The sequence below is a fragment of the Monodon monoceros genome, unplaced genomic scaffold (assembly GCF_005190385.1).
Source record: "Monodon monoceros isolate NGI ecotype Baffin Bay Population unplaced genomic scaffold, NGI_Narwhal_1 Super_Scaffold_9, whole genome shotgun sequence".
Taxonomy (NCBI): Eukaryota; Metazoa; Chordata; class Mammalia; order Artiodactyla; family Monodontidae; genus Monodon; species Monodon monoceros.
In genome coordinates, this window is record NW_021703786.1 from 23,806,687 (window position 1) to 23,825,843 (window position 19,157).

Here is a 19,157-nt window from a genome sequence, read left to right on the forward strand (position 1 = left end):
ATTTTATATCACCTCATCAAAATAAAAAAAAAGTTCTTTCGTATATATTACCAGATGTGTCATACTAATACAATTCATGATACAATTTTATAACTCTAGTTACAGGTTTAAAAGACTAGTCATGGGAATTCCCTGGCTGTCCAAAGTTTAGGACTCCACGATCTCACTGCCGAGGGCCCGGGTTCAATCCCTGGTCAGGGAAAGAAGATCCCACATGCCACGCAGTGCACCAAAAAAAATTTAAAAAATAAAATAAAACAGGATAAAAGACTAGTCATAATGACATACCAGGAGGGGAAAAAACCCTAACTAAAAAAAAAATGAATTGCATTTTCATTAGAATGTTTAATATTTAGAAATGAATTTATAAAAGCTTTGACTTAGTCTCTTTTTTTTTTTTTTTTTTTTTTTTTGGTACACAGGCCTCTCACTGTTGTGGTCTCTCCCGTTGCGGAGCACAGGCTCCGGATGCGCAGGCTCAGTAGCCATGGCTCACAGGCCCAGCCACTCCACGGCACATGGGATCTTCCCGGACCGGGGCACAAACCCGTGTCCCCTGCATTGGCAGGCGGACTCTCAACTGAGCCACCAGGGAAGCCCTGACTTAGTCATTTTAAGTTACATTTGAGTACTGAAGTTTTCTTTAGCAACATTTAGCTTAGCTTTAGTTCTCAAAATATTGGTCTCTGCCACCAGAGACCACCAACACAAGTTTCAGGATGAGCACTGAATAGAAGACTGTTGGGACAGAAGAGTTTGGGGAAAGCCTGGAAGTAAATGCAAGAAGGAAAAACAGAAATATAGGCCTCACAATTGCCTCTGACTTTCCCCTTGCTCTCCCTGCCCTGAGAAAAGGCGGCAGTGAGAAAAATACAGGCACACCACCCATTTAGCTCTCCTCTCCTGGGCTGCGCCGTTCGTAGCACCTTAACTTAACCCTGTTGTGTTTTTTTTTTTTAATCCTAGGAAGAATTAAGTCCATTCCATTTGTGGAAGCTTCTACCAGTAGCAGCAATTACAATCAAAATAGGAGGGAGAGAGGAAAGAGTATCCATAAGATTTATGGGGGGGAAACACTACAGAAAACTGAAAGCAACCCTTAGCAGATGAAAAATATTTAGTAGGCATATTTATTTTTCTTAAAATTTTTCATTATAAGATAAAACACAGGGGGCTTCCCTGGTGGTGCAGTGGTTAAGAATCCATCTGCCAAGGCAGGGGACACGGGTTTCAGTCCTGGTCCACGAAGATCCCACATGCCACAGAGCAACTAAGCCCATGTGCCACAACTACTGAGCCTGAGCTCTAGAGCCCGCGAGCCACAACTACTGAGCCCGCGTGCCACAGCTACTGGAGCCCGAACACCTAGAGCCCGGGCTCCGCAACAAGAGAAGCCACCACAATGAAAAGCCCACGCACCGCAACAAAGAGTAGCCCCCACTCGCTGCAACTAAAGAAAGCCCGCGTGCAGCAACAAAGACCCAACGCAGCCAGTAAATAAATAAATAAATAAATAAATAAATTTATTTATTTTTTAAAAAAAGATAAAACACAGGTGTAGAAAGCAACACAAAATATATTTAAATTAAAAAAAAATACAGCATTATACCTTTGGAGTGGGACCTGTAGAGGGGCAGGGAAGGTAGAAGGAGCCTTACTTTTTACACTGAATAATAATTTACATTTTTTACCATAAGCTTATATTAGGTTTATAATAAGAACTTTTTAAAAATTAAAGTTAAAAAATAAATCCATTAGGGCTAAAAAGTAGATTCAAGTCACAAAATTTATCTTTTTTGTTAACCATCTGCTAAAGTCACACAACTCTGGGTCCACTTAGGAGCTACATGATCTTTGGCCAGATACTCGACTCTAAATAAATCAAGATGTCTAGCACACTCCAGAATAAACATTCAAAAAATATAAGCATTCCTTCTATTCAATAAAAACATTTTTCACTTTAGAACATATTTTTAATTTTCATATACCTGATCTCTTCTCATCTTCATTATAATCCTATATCCTAAATAAGAACTAATGTTTATTCAGGTTTACTTCTTACATGTTTTCCTCCATCTTATAGGAGGAAAATGAGGTCAAGAAGAGTTAAGTCTTTATTATGGCCTTTTCAACACATTAACTTTCATTATTAATAGACTAATATTCTAAAAGGGAGACTAACACACCATTCACAAGGCTCAGAATTCACTTACCTGGTATGTCCTAAAGATTCCCGCCAGATTGGGAGCATAACAACTGGTTTAACTGCACACTCCAAAATAGCTAAAGCCAACGCAAATTCTCTGGGTTTGCTACACATCTGAACGGCCTTGATCCAATTTGCCCTAAATTTCAGAAGGGAAAAAAAAAAGGAAAAAACAAAATTTCATCTTGTTGATCTTAAATTAAAAGCACAAGAGCTGTAATTTATGAAGACTTCATCTTATACGGCATATGCTTCTAGGCTAAGCAGGTATAAAATACACTGCTACTGGAAGTTTCTACCTCACAGAATCATAGGTTTTAAACACTGGAGGAATCTCAGAGGTCAATTCGTCCTCCAAATCTTTAAACCTTCTATGATGTTCTGGAACTCTGGACTCCACTTGGTTCCGGGAATAAAGACTCTGCTTTCCAGAAATCTTCCCAATGTTAGTGTTGGATCGGTAACTTTAGAAGTAAAGTTACTCATATTCCTAACATCCTCAGTGTTCTGCTGACTAAAATGACTTCATTCAATTCATTAATAATGACAGTTTAAAGTATGCAACTGCAATAATCATTTTGTAAATATTTACTATATTTACAGCAATAAATAAACCTTAGTTTCCTTTACCTGTGTGAAGCCCAGTTGGGATGAAGAAAGGAGGAAGGGATATTGTTTTCCAACTGGGTGATAGTCAGTCTCAGAGTAGATATGGTAAGAACTTTGGATCCATGGACAGAACCATTCCATTTGAACTCTCCAGCTGGAGTCAGACAGAATTTATGTGCAAGATGCCTTCTCTTATCATGGTCTTCTCTGTGCTGGTGCTTATTCAAAGCAAATGAATTGGTGGAGTACTGATTGTGGTAGACGCGATACTTTCCCTCTTGACCCAACTTAAAATAATTGTTGATATTTCCCTTCATGACCACTTCCTTTTTGGTGCTCAACCGTGAAATTTCTCCTTGAGAATTAACTACCAGTACCTGACCAAGAAAATAAGAAGATTCCATTATTTATGTCAAATATGTAAATTTGATCAATTGTCTTTCAATAATTTGTAATTTATCATTCAAAATAAGTTAAGATACATCTTATGACTGAACTTTTGAAGTTTAAAGATTTTTTTGATGTGGACCATTTTTTAAAGTCTTTTTTTTTTTTTTTTTTTTTTTTTGTGCGGTACGCGGGCCTCTCACTCTTGTGCCCTCTCCCGTCGCAGAGCACAGGCTCCGGACGCGCAGGCTCAGCGGCCATAGATCACAGGCCCAGGTGCTCTAGCGGCATGTGGGATCTTCCCTGACCGGGGCACAAACCCGCGTCCCCAGCATTGGCAGGCGGACTCTCAACCACTGCGCCACCAGGGAAGCCCTTTTAAAGTCTTTTATTGAATTTGTTACAATACTGCTTCTGTTTTTCTCTGCTTTGGTTTTTTGGCCGAGAGGCATGTGGGATCTTAGCTCTCCGATCAGGGATCGAACCCGCACCTCCTGCATTGGAACGCGAAGTCTTAACCACTGGACAGCCAGGGAAGTCCCTAAACTTCTGAAGTTTAAAAGTTGAGTTAAAAGCTAAAGCTAATTGTTTATAATTAAACAACCAAGATATGCCTGCAAAAAGAAAGAAAGCTAAGCTCTATTAAAGTGCCTATTATATGTTGGACATTATTAAGTACTTTCATGTATCTCAAATATACACATGAAACTAAATGTGTGATATATAAATCATTCACCAATCATTTTCTCAAGCTTACAATATACAGGGGTTAGAGACAAAAGAGGGCATGAGGGCATTACATGTACTATTCCCGCAAACATATATTCCTAAAAATACCTTTTCTTCTGCTCCTTTTATCATTCCAGCTTTAGATAAGAGCCCATGGATATGTTAAAATAGTGTTTCAAATAGTTGATTCCAATCCTTTAGTGGACTGTGAAATCAATAGTGGGGCTTATTCAGCTTTAAAAAAAATGAAATATAATACAACAGACTAGAAAAGAAAATACCAGAATGCTTCCCACATGGTAAAATACTACTTCAGGAAACTTTTTTTTTTTTTTTTTGCAGTACGCAGGCCTCTCACTGTTGTGGCCTCTCCCGTTGCGGAGCATAGGCTCCGGACATGCACGCTCAGCGGCCATGGCTCATAGGCCCAGCCGCTCCGCGGCATGTGGGATCTTCCCGGACCGGGGCACGAACCCGCGTCCCCTGCATCGGCAGGCAGACTCTCAACCACTGTGCCACCAGGGAAGCCCTACTTCAGGAAACTTTTAAATGTACTGGGTTGCTATGAAAAATGTCTTAGTGAGGGTCAGAGTAAAAAGAAGCCTGAAAGCCACTGCCTTAAAGTCATTTCTTTGATGTTAAAAACACTGCATTAAAAAACAAAACACTGCATAATCTTGCATATCTACCCTGCAAATAATTCTCAAATCTGAGAGACACAGCTGTGGCCCTTATTCTATCATCATGGCTTGCTGGGAGACAGAAATACTGAGTCCTAGCTTCAATCTTTTTGTTCACAGTCAGAGTTGAGATGCTGTGCTGTTCTATACACTGTGCTCTGCCATCAAGGGGTAAGTCTTATCTTTTAGCTGCAGGTTCATCTAAAATGACTACAGCCAGAATTGAGTATTAAATCTTTAATAAAGCCCACAAATAGCCTACCTGTTCCCACATGTGAAGAAGCAGCCTCTATCTCTTTAGAATTATATACAATAAAACTAACCATATAGTAAGAAAGAATACTACCCATTTACAGCATTTCTATGCATGGATTGAAATTTGGGTGTACAGCTATACTTATCATAATACAAACCTAACACTTTTAATCTCGTTACACTCTCGGAAGTGAGGAAAATACAGTTCAAAAGTACCTCTACAAACTTCCTGCCCCTATTTTAAAAATTATTTTACATTCCAGAGATTTTTGTTTTAAACAGGAAAAACACACCTCTTTCCCCTCCTTAAATAATTTATTTGCTTCGTGGGCTGCTGCTGCCACCTGTTGGCTCTTCAGCTGACTCAGTTTGCTGTCTGGATTCCGTAACCTGGTGATAATCCGAGTTGAACCAGACGCTCCTCTTCCACCTCCAGGAGACTCACTTATTTCCCCATTAGACTTCTCTGATTTGAAATCACCTGTTATCAAATAAAAAGCCAAAAGTAATTGCTAACAGTAAGTAAATTACATATAGTAATAACACCTTACTTATCCAAAACTTCTATCTGGTAGACAACTAAGATCCAGAAAATAAAAAGTCCTTGAACAGCCAAAGCAAATGCATTAATTCTTAAAGTTTCACTCCAAAGAAAGTATGTCAGAACTTTACTGTGAGTCATTTATTATTTTACAGAAAATTCAAACATGCCAGGTTATCAGTTTTTAAGCTTAGCTACTAGAAAAGAGGAAGGGCTGCTACAGATTTACAAGTAACAAACATAACTCAAAATGCACACTAATAAAATATTGCCTTATATATTCGACATGGATTTCTATATTAAAAGTAAAGGATATAATTAATTTTAGAAAGATTTCCACTGAAATTCTGTTTAAATACCTAATAATTTAAAGCGTATAAACATAAATGTCAAGTGAATTCTTTCCTAAAGAATCTAGACAATTATCTGTGTATGTAGATAACTGTACATGTGAAAATCAACTACATTAGCTTTTTTAGATACAATAAAGGCCTCTCACATTTTCATAATATCTTAATTTTTTTAAAGTGACAGATGTAACTGCCAAGGAGCAATTTCTGCTTTTCCAAAAATCTCACTTCAGCTGAAAATTTCTATACGTTCTAAAATGACTGCATCACTATCCAATTTCCACTGGCCAGACAGCTGAACAAGATCTCATGTTTCTTTCTTAATTTAAAGCTTTTAAAAACTAAGACAGTGTGGCACTGGCAAATGAAAAACCAAGCAGAAAATATGGCACTGACTAAATCAAGATGGGGTAGGGGTACTGGGTATCTTGCCATCTCAGGCTGGAAAGCTAGTAACCTTCAATGTGTGGTAGCAAAGCAGTTGGTTAGTTAGACTATCCACGATGTTCTCTCGGCTCTCAGACCATGATTCTACCCATGCTAGAGTTCTGTGCCAACATGATGAACTATAGCAGCAACTTTTTTTTTTTTGGCCACATCACACGGCTTGAGGGATTTTAACTTCCCAACCAGCAACTGAACCCGGGCCCTCAGCAGTGAGAGTGTGGAGTCCCAACCACTGAACTACCAGATAATTCCCTACAGTGGCTACTTCTTGGGACTGTCTTTGAAGTTCTACAATAAAGACTTTTTAGACATCATTTAGTCAAGGCCAGACTTCCTAAAAGCAGAAAGGGAATGGCACAGCACTTTTTAAATTAAGCGCCTCAATTTAGAGCCAACAATCCAACAGGTGAGAGTCAATCCTTTGCCACTTGCTAAATTTAGTGCAGATAAGGGAAAGGAGGCAGAAAATTCATCCCTGGGGGTACGACTTGAAGGAGCAGAGAGAGGGAACAAGGCTAAGAGTGGAGGTCATTGTCTAGCACACCCTGCCCAAAGGCCACATTCCTGTTTAAAGGAGTGGATCACTGTGATGCAGCCTGGAGGCTAAGTACAGAGCTGCCTGGCCCTAGCCTCCCTAACTCACTGTTTAATGAGTCAAGAGGCAGGAGCCTAGACAGACTTCGCTCACCTGGGGGCTGGGGCAGACAAACTGGGCAAGTAGAGGGGGTTTACCCTCAGAGACTCTGAGCCAAGTTTGGGCATTAGATACTAGCTGGGTATTCAGGCAATCTATAAGGGGGTGTTACTGCCAGAAAAAACCCCAAACCTGTCACACTGGGATGTATAATTATTCAAACCTACAGCAATTTCCAGCAGGCCATCCCTGACGGAAGTCAGCTGGATCTAGCCTGTTAAAGAAGAATGGCCTACAGAAGAGGGACCTTCCCGTATGCTTCTCACTTCTCATACATATCCATTCTCCCAGAAAACCTCCCAGAAAAGGGCAGCCAGGTTTATCAGAGAACACCGTCCACCATCAGGTTAATGAGTGTTACAGGTAGCTAAGTTCATAATTTGGCTCATGGATTGTAAGATCAAGATAAGCCACAACCACACATAATCAAAATAATACACACAATACACAGAAATCCTAGATACAGTTAAAATTACCAGATGTTCATTTTGGGAGAGAAGTTTTTAAAAAAATTTTCAGTTGTGGGTGAGATCTTTCCATTATGTTAGGCAGAGGCTTTTTAAAATTTGAATACACACGTTTGTACTGAGCTAGGGTGGAACTGTGGATATTTGCTGTTTCCTATCTTCACAGCATCTCTCCTTCTTTGGAAAACCATTCCTACCCCACTCCAATTATATACTTTTGCTGGAGCCATCAATCATAATACCTTGCCTGCCCTGGCCACAGGAGTAGGAACAATATGTCCAAGATAGGCCACTCAAATTCCTTCCTCAAGGACTTTTGATTTGGAGCAGGAGTAGGGGCCTTGCCTTTGGGTCACAGACCTTGGAAAGATATGAATACAAACCGCTGATGCCATCTTCCCTGCCACTTGGGGAAAGCCTGTCTGTATTAGGAGAGAATGAGGTTAACACACAAACATATGCAGATCCAAAAGGTGAGACAGAAAGAGGAAAATGGAAAGAGTTTTGATACCTGGAGGTCCAGTTATGCCTGGTGATGGCTTGGACTTCCCAATTATATGAGCTAATTAAATTCCCTTTTCGCTTAAGCTAGTTTAAGCTGGTTTGGTCACTTGCACTTGAAAAGGTTCTAATTAAGACAGATCTCCATCTCATATCATACACAAAATTATACACCAGAAGGATTAAAAACAAAGTTATAGAAGTATTATGTGAAATTACTGTAAAATATATGTATGTTCTTGGGATAGGGATGGTCTTCCTTAGTAAGACACAAAATCCAGAGAAATCCTAAAGAAAAAGACTGATAAATTTAACTGCATAAAAAATGTAAAAATTTCTTTATAAAACAACAGAAAGGGTTAAAAACAAGCAATGACTATATAAATATATAGGTAAAATCAAAAATTAATACCCACAATACATAAAGCATTCCTAAAACTCATTTGGGAAAAATATCAAAATTCAGTAGGAACAAATCAGCAAAAAATATGAATAAGCAATTCACAGAAAGTTCAGCAAACACATGAAAAGAAAGTCAATCACATTAGTAAGCAGGGATATGCAAATTTTAAAATGAAATACTTTTCACCATTGGCAAAAATGTAACAGATAGATGATGTCAAATTTAGCGAGAATATGAAGAAATACACATACATGTAAATGATTAGTATAAATTCCTTTTAACGTACAATTAAGCAGTAGCCATCACTATTTTTTAAATGTACCTACCATATGATCCAGCAATTCCATTTACTGTATCTATACTGCCAGAAATACAAGTACACGGAGATACATGGTGAGGATGTTAAAAAGCACCACTAGTTGTAATAATGAAAAAACTGTTAGCCTAAATGTCCATTAATAGAGAAATAGTAAATGAATTATGGTTCATCTGTACTGTGGAGTACCATGCAGCAGTTAAAAAAGAATAAATTCAATTCATTACATGAAAAGAACCCCTACATGTATTACTGAGTGAAAAAAGCAAGATGCAGAACAACACATGCAGAATGATCCCGTTTATATTAAAAAAAAAAAAAAAAAAAAAGACTTTTTGTAAACATACATACATTAATGTAACTGCACGGAGAAAGATATAAAATGTTACACACCAAATAATGGTGGTTACCTTTGGGGAGGGGGTGTGAAAAAGATGTATTTTTTCCCAAGTGCTTTTTTATTTTTTTAAAACAAAAACACTGAGTGCAAGTGTCACTTGTGTTTAAAAAAAAAAAAAAAAAAGGGAAAACAAAATCCAAATCTTCCCACCCCCATCAAACTTTTATTTAAAAAATTAAAAATTAAAAAAATAAAAAAGCTCCTTTCAATGTATGAAGTGTATTCTTACCTATCTCTTCTTGAATAGAGACAGGTGTATGAGATTCTCTTTCTCCATTTTCAGGATCATCAGCTGCCTTAGCAGATTCACTCTGGGAAGAATTTAGTTCACTGCTGCTGTTACTGTTTTCCAGATTAGGCTGGGTGGAGGTAGTGGTAGCACTAGTGTTACTGCTGTCACATGTCTTGTTAGGTTCTTCTAGAAAAATAGAATATCTGATTTTTAAATTGGAAATCACATCAAAAACAACTAATTGTCAGAAAAGACATTTAATTGTTTTAGGGTTGCATTACAAAGCTAGATTTTAAAAAGCTGCTCATGTATGAATAATGCAATGTATGAAAAAAATTGCAAACAACATCCTATGAATTGTTTTTTAAGTCTCCCAGTATTAACTCAGGCTCTTATCACCTTAGTGTATAGTACAAAGCAGACAATCTTTCAGAATAATAAAGTGATATAACAATCTCACAAAATTTATGTGCCAAATACTGCAGAAGTGATTTTGTGAAGAAAATCCCTCAAAATCTGAAGTTTATATTCTTACTTTTCATAAAGTATTCAAACAGTATTCGAAACAGAATTAAACAGGATTATTTATCTCTAAGGTTTTCTGCCTGAATTCTATACCCCCAAATTTAACTAGAAGGTAATGCCTAAGTGACTGTTAATTTTAAGACCAATATAATAGTATCACTAGGAGTATAGTTCCTAAAAGTATATCAAAATGAATACTACCATGAACTGAAAGCCTAGGTCTTTCCTCGGCAGTTCAGAAATCTAGAGCCTCCCTGTGCATTTCATTTTGCCACTATTAAGATACCTTTTAAATCAATCCCCTAAATTAGAAGTCGTGGACAGTATATCACAAAGGCTATCTGTAATGCATCACGAGCTCCTAACTTTTTTTTTGAGTAAAAAACCAACAACCTGATAGAAAAATGGGAAAAATATATGAACAGTGACGAAAGAAATGAAAATGGCGGGAATTCCCTGGCGGTCCAGTGGTTCAGACTCCGCGCTTCCACTGCCAAGGGCCCCGGTTCAATCCCTAGTCAGGGAACTGAAATCTCACAAGCCATGCGATTCAGCCACAAAAAAGAAAAAGAAAAATGGCCTTTAAACATGGAAATATGCTCACTTAATTCAAAGTAAGAGAAATGCAAAGTAAAATCGTATAGAGAAACTACCTCTCAGCTACCAGACTGGCCAAAAATCCAAGTCTCATGATACACTCAGGTAGAGAGGCAGTGGGTTAAGAGGCACTGCCACACATTGTTGTAGGACTGTAAAATGGTGCAAACTGGATAAAAGGGAACTGACAATATCTAGAAAAATTACAGATGCATTTACTCTTAACCTAGCAATCTACCCTGAAATACACTGGCAAAAATACTAAATTACTTACTGATATTTACAGAGGTATTCACCGTAGCACTATTTATAATGGCAAAAGACCAGAAAAAACAAAATGCCCATCAATACGGCACTGGCTGAATAAAAGGTGGTACATACAATAAAATATCATGCACCATAACAAGGACTGAGGAAATCATTATATCCACATATGAAATGATCTCAAGACTAAATGTAAAAAGAAAGATGCAGAACAGTACTTAGAGTATGCTAATTTCATGTAAGAAAGGGAGAGAAATGTGAATTTATGCACATATTTTGCTTTTCTATACAAAAAAAAAAACAACACTAGAAGAATAACCAAAACTTAATAAAAATAGCTACCTGTAAGGGAAAGGAAGGAAATGGTTACCTAGAGAACGAAGGGATGAAAGTGGAAATTCTCTGAATAGGTAACAGTTACAAAGTTTGACTTTGGAATCATGTAAATGTTTTACATTTTTTAAAAATTCAAGTTAGAAATGCAGCCCCTAAAAACTGAAAGAAAACAGCCTAATCGTGTATCAAGTTGTTGGCATAACCACACAGAGAAAAAGATTATTTCAAGTGACTTTGGAACACAGAATTTTGACTATACATTCTTACTGGAAATATGGTATAAAGATAAAGAGCTGCAAAAAAATCTTAAATGCGGTTCAGTAGTCTTACTGTGAGCAATAATATTGGTATTATGAAATTACTATGCTATTTAAATCATTTCTTGTTACTGTTATTAATGCACATCAGGATATTAACAATAATTATAAAAATAATATATATTATTAATGGACATCTATAACAGGATAAAGCAAGTATATAATTAAGTTACTGCTGTTAGGAACTAAGGCATTCAGTATAAAGGAAAAGAGATACAAGTGTAAAAAAAGAAACTAAGTATGCAATCCTCAATCTGAATTTGAAATGTCAACATGAATTGGTTTTTTTCTTTTCCAAAATACCTATTTCCTAACACTACCCAATAAAAAAGCCTAGAGGCAGTGAGAGCCCAAGAGCAGTAAATATTCTTGGGCCCAGATGACAGTCTCTAAATATCATTTCCCACAAAAAGGAAACAGGGCTTCTTGCAGGAATTACTGATTCCAGGTCTGGGGTAAGAAATGTGTAAGATAAGCCGCATACATCTTATTCTGCCAAAAAGCAAAAAAGCAAAAGAGACTACTGGGGTCATACACAGCAAAAAGGACTCAAAATCCAACACAAAGGGCCTCCTGAAAATCAATATAACCAAATTAATGATAACTACAACTGACTGAAACAAACTGCATACATAAAGACCCATGAGTTCAAACAGATACTTAAAATGAGAAAATCATGCCCCTCCCCCCAAAGTTCATAACTCAAAAATCACCACTGAAGGTAACTGGACACCAACTCCTGACTCTGAAAATCAGATTTTAAGAGAAATAATTAAGCATTTATTTCTGCTTTAATTATATTTCAAGGTATTCAAATAGACTTAGTTAATGAGGGAAAATTCTTTACAGAAGAATTCCAGTTAAAAAAATACTGAAAAAAATTATAGAATTAGAAATCATATACTATAACTTCCAAATAGACAGCTGATTTTGAACTCACTGATCAATCTTAGAATTTGTAAAGGTAAAACATACAGACATCACAATGAGCCTTTTGATGCAATATGATGTGAAATACCCAGAACACAGCTTATGAAGTATTCTTGCCAAAAGTCGTTGAAAATGAATTTAATCAAGCCTTTAGAACAAATTAAACACTAAGAAGGAAAGAAAATCCTGGATGTGGGATATTCCATAGTAGGATATACTAGGATTCTTTAAAAAGTCAGGGAAGGGGAGAATGCTCTAGATTAAGAGACTCAGTAGATATAAAACCAAATGTCATGTCACGTGGGGATCTTATTTTGAGTTATTTAAAACACAGCCAATGTTTAAAAAAATTTTTTTAAGTGAGGAAATTTAAATTGACTTGATAGTAGATGACAGTAAGGAATTGCTGTCAATTTTATTAAAATGATAATGGCACTGTAATTATATAAGAAAATGTCCATATTCTTTAGAAATGTATGTAGGACTGATATAACATGAGGTCTGGGATTTGCTTTAGAATACTGCAGTAAGGAAACAACCCAAATTCACACCATCAGGAAAGGGGATAAACTGTGGTATAGTTACACAAAGGAGTACTGTAATACAGTTAATGTGAAAAAACTCCAGCAACATACAACATTATATTAGTAATATAAAGCAGAAAGATTAAGTTCCCCGAAGTTATACTTAACACATACACTTAATAAGACATACTTAACACACTTGCTACACAGTTTAAAACAACCGAGGGCTTCCCTGGTGGCACAGTGGTTGAGAGTCCGCCTGCCGATGCAAGGGACACGGGTTCGTGCCCCGGTCTGGAAAGATCCCACATGCCGCGGAGCGGCTGGGCCCGTGGGCCATGGCCGCTGAGCCTGCGCGTCCGGAGCCTGTTGCTCCGCAACGGGAGAGGCCACAGCAGTGAGAGGCCCGCGTACCGCAAAATAAAATAAAGAAACAGAAATACATAGATTTTAGCAAACCATGTAGATCAACTCAATGAAGCAACAGTTATGTGGGCTATACATCACTTTGACCTCTAGTATCAATAGTCTTAATTCTACTGGATTTCTGTTATAAAAAGGAAAGAAAATATTAGTGAACACAGGATTCAGGGTGACAATCACTTCAGGTAGGGTAGAAGGATGCAGGCGATGAGAACGGGGAGATGGCTCGATACAAGTGAGTTTCAAAGCAGGACTTAGACTTCTGTTTTGGGTGATAGGTTCCTAGGTGTTTATTTCATTAATAAAGATCATTTCAAACGTGAATGAATAAATTAAGGGGGACTATGTAATGACCAATGATGAGTGCAATTAACTGAGGATTATGATTTATCTAATAGTGTACACATGGGGTCAAAGGGGGGCGATTTTTAAAAATTTGAGTCCTCCCCACTCAAAAAAGCAGTTAAAAAAAAAAAGCATGAGTAAAACTAGTATGACAAAATATTGATGATTTTCTAATCTAAGTGTTAAAATATGGGGGAGGGGTCATTATACTATTCTCTTAACTTTCGTGCATGTTCATAATAAGAAAATTTTACATGAAAGACAGAAATGGCAAACTTAAAATCTGACAGCTGCAAACCAGTAATATAATCAACTAACTCATGTTGGAAGATGCATATATTTGGAAGAGAAGTCTCACATGAATAGCATCAAATTCCTCACTAATCATTCCTTTCACATCTGTAGATCTAGTTTTGAAATGTGCTGTATTCTTAATTTATAATTGTCTAAAAATCATCTTCTCGAATAATGAAACAGTATATAGACATCCCCTCATTTACGAGCTCAGAATTCAGAGTGCATTTTCTCACAGAAGTATAATAAAAAGTGATTGGGTTCTAGACTAGCCCACAAAAAACTATTTCAGCATACAATACACCCCAAGTATGGTTTTAACCAAGACAATAACTCTGGGATAGGACTTAAGAGATTCCACCTAATCGTATCTTAAAATACTTCATAGAAAGTGCTCTCTGCTGTTAGGAAGATAATGGTACTTCATAAAAGAATAGGCAATCAATCCCATCCCAAGGTATTTTGATCTTAAAAAAAACCATTACCCCACTGAAAGCAAACTGAATTCAGAATCTGTCCATTTAAACTTTCAAGGTGCTAACAAGCTGAGGACTATCATAACTCATAATACATAGCTTTTTTGTTGACTTGTCCCAAGTTAATTTGCCTTAAGTTTTCGTCCATTTCAGTTGAGAGGAATTGCTCTAGAACTCTTTACATCCTTACTTCATTAGGATTAAAGAAATCTCAAGCATTTGCTTTAAAACACCACAAAGAAGATATCACCTACCAACAGTCCTCACAGTTCAAATATTCTACACTAGAAGCTAAAACCAAACACATTTAAAAGAATAAGAAGGGCTTCCCTGGTGGCACAGTGGTTGGGAGTCCGCCTGCCGGTGCAGGGGACGTGGGTTCGTGCCCCGGTCCGGGAGGATCCCACGTGCCATGGAGCGGTTGGGCCCGTGGGCCGTGGCTGCTGGACCTGCGCGTCTGGAGCCTGTGCTCCACGACGGGAGGGGCCCCAGTGGTGAGAGGCCCTCATACCACAAAAAAAAAAGAATAAGAAACAAAAGTAATATTTAGCTGCAGAACCTCTAAAAGCCATTATCAATCAACTCAATGAGGTAAAAGTAAACGGGAAGCACATCAGTTCAGCATCCAGTATCAGCAGCCTCTTACCTCCACTTAATTTCCTTACAATAAAATCCAAACCTAAAGCAAAGTACTATCTTTTAAGATGTCGTTATTCCAAAAAGTTAAGAAACAGGTTAAATTAATATGTTCTTATAGTTCAACTTTACAGATGTTAGACTTTCAATATGTCCATGGAAACACTTTCAAAGCAATTATAAATAGTTATGGAAATAAAGCCAGTTTTATCTACTGCTGCTATTTTCTTAGTCCCAGTCATTAAATCTAGAGGCATAACTTTAATAAAACAAATGCTGTCTTCATTATATGTTTGAATACAAATTCTCAATAGTACATTTGAGGTTAAGATGCTAGAAAGACACATGCCCCTGTCTCTCCTTATATACTGAAAAACTGGCAACCTGGTACAAAAGTTTCTAATCTAAAATCCAGAACGAAAGTGTAATTCTGAAATTGAGCTATTTGTTAACTACAAAGAAGTTATACTGAATAATAAACAGTACACTTGCTATAAGGGGTCGTTTTTGGCAACATAACCATTTTCATGAACTGAAGTGAAATGTCTGGAATACAGATGCAGTGGTGGAAAATCTCAGGAACAGATATTCAGAGATTAACTTTTTTTTTTTTTTTTGCGATACGCGGGGCTCCCACTGCCGTAGCCTCTCCCGTTGCGGAACACAGGCTCCGGACGCGCAGGCCCAGCGGCCATGGCCCACGGGCCCAGCCGCTCCGCGGCATGTGGGATCCTACCGGACCGGGGCACAAACCCGCGTCCCCTGCATCAGCAGGCGGACGCTCAACCACTGCGCCACCAGGGAAGCCCCAGAGATTAACTTTTTAAAGTGATGTCTACAAACATTTCCCAAAATATGGCCCAACTTTTCAGTTTAAACTTCAATCTCAGCCACATAAAATCTTTCTGAATCATACCCAATTTGAAATCATGAAATCTGCCCATTTTTCTTATGTTCTCACTCCTTTAGATTTTTAGACCACAGACTTATAATTTTTCTTTTGCATAATGTCGTCTATCATAAGAAAATGATAGTGCTCTCTGACAGGACTTGACAAAATACAGCTTGAAATAAATAAATATGCATATCCGTATATATGTATACATATGTGTGTATATATTTCTAAAGTAGATGTATTTTGAAAGAGATTTTAAATTCTCAGGTTATTTTTAAGTATCTTTCCATTCCAGAAAAGATATAAAATACAAACGCTAATCAAAAGAAAGCTTCTGTAGTTTAGTAGTATTATTAAAGATAAAGGACATTTCACAAAGATAAAGTTAATTCAACAACATAAAAATTATGTGCACCTACTAACAAAGGCTCAAACTATATAATGCAAAAACTAAAAATATTTAAAAGATAAAAAGGCAACCCCACAGTAAATAGAAATAACTTAAAAGTATCTTGCATATGTTATAAAGCAGAAACTAACACACCATTATAAAGCAATTATACTCCAATAAAGATGTTAAAAAAAAATTATCTTCCATAGAGGGGAAAAAAAATAGCAAACATATAGATTTCAACAACACAATTAAAACCCTGACCTAGTTGTTCTGTACTGCACCCCAAAACTAAAAACAGACATCCTCTTCAAGTGTATATGAGACAGTTCATCAACATTAACCAAATGCTGGACCACAAAACAAGCCTCAACAAATCTTAAAGGACATAAATCATGTACAGAATGTTCTCTGACTACAGTGTGTTAAACTAGAAATCAATAAAAAAGATAACTAGAAATCTCTAGGACTTCCCTGGTGGCGCAGTGGTTAAGAATCCGCCTGCCAATGCACAGGACATGGGTTCGAGCCCTAGTCCGGGAAGATCCCACACACCGCAGAGCAACTAAGCCCATGTGCCACAACTACTGAGCCTGAGCTCTACAGCCTGAGTGTCACAACTACTGAGGCCCACGTGCCTAGAGCCTGTGTTCCACAACAAGAGAAGCCACTGGCCGCAAGGAAGAGTAGCCCCCACTCACCACAACTAGAGAAAGCCTGTGCACAGCAATGAAGACCCAAAGCAGCCAAAAATTAATTAAAAAAAAAAAGAAAATCTCTAAATGTTTGAGTATTAAACAATATATTTCTAAATAAGCAATGGGTTAAAAAAAAACCACATCATAATAGAATTTAGGAAGTATTTTAAACTGAATGATAAAGACAAAATAACATATTAAAGTTTGTGAGATGCAGCTACAGCAGTACATAGAGGGAAATTTATAGCCTTGACAACAGACATAGAAAAAATAAAAAATAATCAAAGCATCCATCTTAAGAAGCTAGAAGAAAAAAATAATAAAGAGGGTATGAGATATATGTATATGTATAACTGATTCACATTGTTATAAAGCAGAAACTAGCACACCATTGTAAAGCAATTATACTCCAATAAAGATGTTAAAAAAAAAAAAGTGTATGAGAGGGACTTCCCTGGTGGTCCAGTGGTTAGGACTTTGCCTTCCAGTGCAGGGGAGGAAGGTTCAATCCCTGGGCAGGGAGCTAAGATCCCACATGCCTCACGGCCAAAAAACCAAAACATAAAACAGAAGCAATACTGTGACAAATTCAATAAAGACTTTAAAAATGGTCCACAACCAAAAAAAAAAAAAAGAGGGTATGGGAAACTTCTGGAGGTGATGGATATGTTTATGTCATAGATTGTGGTGATGGTTTCACAGGTATATATTTATCTCCAAACTCATCAAGCTGTACATATTTAATATGTACAGCTTTTTGTATATTAATTATACCTCAATAGAGTGGTTTTGGAAAAAAAAAGACAGGGAAGAAAAATTCACAGAAATGAAAAAATATAAAAGGAATGAAATAAAAATAAGATAAAAACCTAGAAAAAATATAGAGAGGATAAACAAAGCCCAAAGTTATTTTTTTAAAGACTCATAAAAATTGTTAATAGTCTTATGAAATGATTAAGAGAAAACAGATAACCAATTTCTCGACTGAAAAAAGAGATCACTACAAATGCTATAGACATTTAAAAAATAGGATGTTATGTCAATAAAATCTTAAATTTAAATGAAATGGTAGATTCCTAGAAAAATAAAATTTACTAAAACTGACACAAGAAAACAACAGAAAATATGAACAGCCTACTATCTACCAAAGAAATGAAATCTACAATTAATAACTTTCCCACAATGAAAACTCCAGGACCAGAAGACTTTAGCAAACATTTAAGGAATAAAATAACACCAACCCACAGAAACTCTTGCAGACAAAAGGAAAAGTGGGAACTTGTACCAACTCATTTTATGAGGCCAGCATAATCTAGGCATCAAATCCTGACATAGACATTATCACAGAAAGAAAATTGCAAGTCAATCTCATTCATGAAAGTTGACGCAAAAATCCTAAACAAAATATTAAAAAATGAAATGCAACAATACATAAGAGCAAGAACATAACACAACCAAGTTGTATTTATTCCAGGAATATGATGAGATTGGGTTAACATTTTTAAAAATATCAATGGAGAAACTTTTGCTTCCAGTCAGGATGGAGTAGAGGGACTGGACTTAGCCCAGCCAATGAAACATCCACACACACAAAAAAGAGACCACTTGATAGAAAATGAACAAAAGAACTGACAGGTAATTCTCAAAAGAAGTTAACCAAATGTCTAATATATATATATATATATATATATATACATATACACACACACACACATATATAGGCGCGCGCGCGCACGCACACACACACACACGAAAGGAGCTCAACATCCTTAGTCACCAGGGAACTACAAGTTCAAATCACAAGAAGATATCCTTACATGCCTACCAGAATGGCTAAAATAAAGAGAGGTGGGAAAAAAAAAGGAAAGAACTACATGACATTCTTATAATACACAGAAAAACTCTTTAAGGATTTCCAATATAGTATTAACTATAATTATTGACTTTTGATAGGATTACCAATATTTTTCTTGTTTTGCTCATCTAAATTTTCTAATTTGTTTTTCAAAAATATACACACAGCTCCTATAATAAAAAAAATTTTTTTTCATTTTTAAAAAAGGCAAAAGGAAAGGCATAATAACATTCTTGGTGTGATATAACTTATTTTGAGTTTAATTTTAAAAAGCTTAAAAAAAAAAAAGCTTAAAATTTATTACTGGTTAATTTTCATGTCAAAATATATTGTGACAATGGTTTTCTATTGTAACATTATGGTTTGAGATGTTGTTAAAAAAAAACTTACATGACCACATGCAAACATAAAATTAATCTGTTAGTACATACAGA

At 36.6% G+C, this 19,157-nt stretch overlaps 1 protein-coding gene across 13 annotated transcripts in view; it reads right to left on the reverse strand.

The window, feature by feature from the left end:
- Positions 1-19,157, reverse strand: part of BPTF (bromodomain PHD finger transcription factor) — a 132,488-nt gene that overhangs the window by 62,683 nt on the left and 50,648 nt on the right. For 10 of the 13 annotated variants that reach the window (XM_029212860.1, XM_029212856.1, XM_029212854.1 and 7 more), the window contains 4 exons: positions 9,215-9,403; positions 5,160-5,347; positions 2,837-3,192; positions 2,214-2,345 (listed from right to left, as the gene is read on the reverse strand). In XM_029212860.1, coding sequence (XP_029068693.1) covers positions 2,214-2,345; positions 2,837-3,192; positions 5,160-5,347; positions 9,215-9,403 — 865 coding nt within the window. The remainder of the gene's footprint in view (positions 1-2,213; positions 2,346-2,836; positions 3,193-5,159; positions 5,348-9,214; positions 9,404-19,157) is intronic. The other 3 variants (XM_029212859.1, XM_029212853.1, XM_029212861.1) reach the window with 1 other exon arrangement.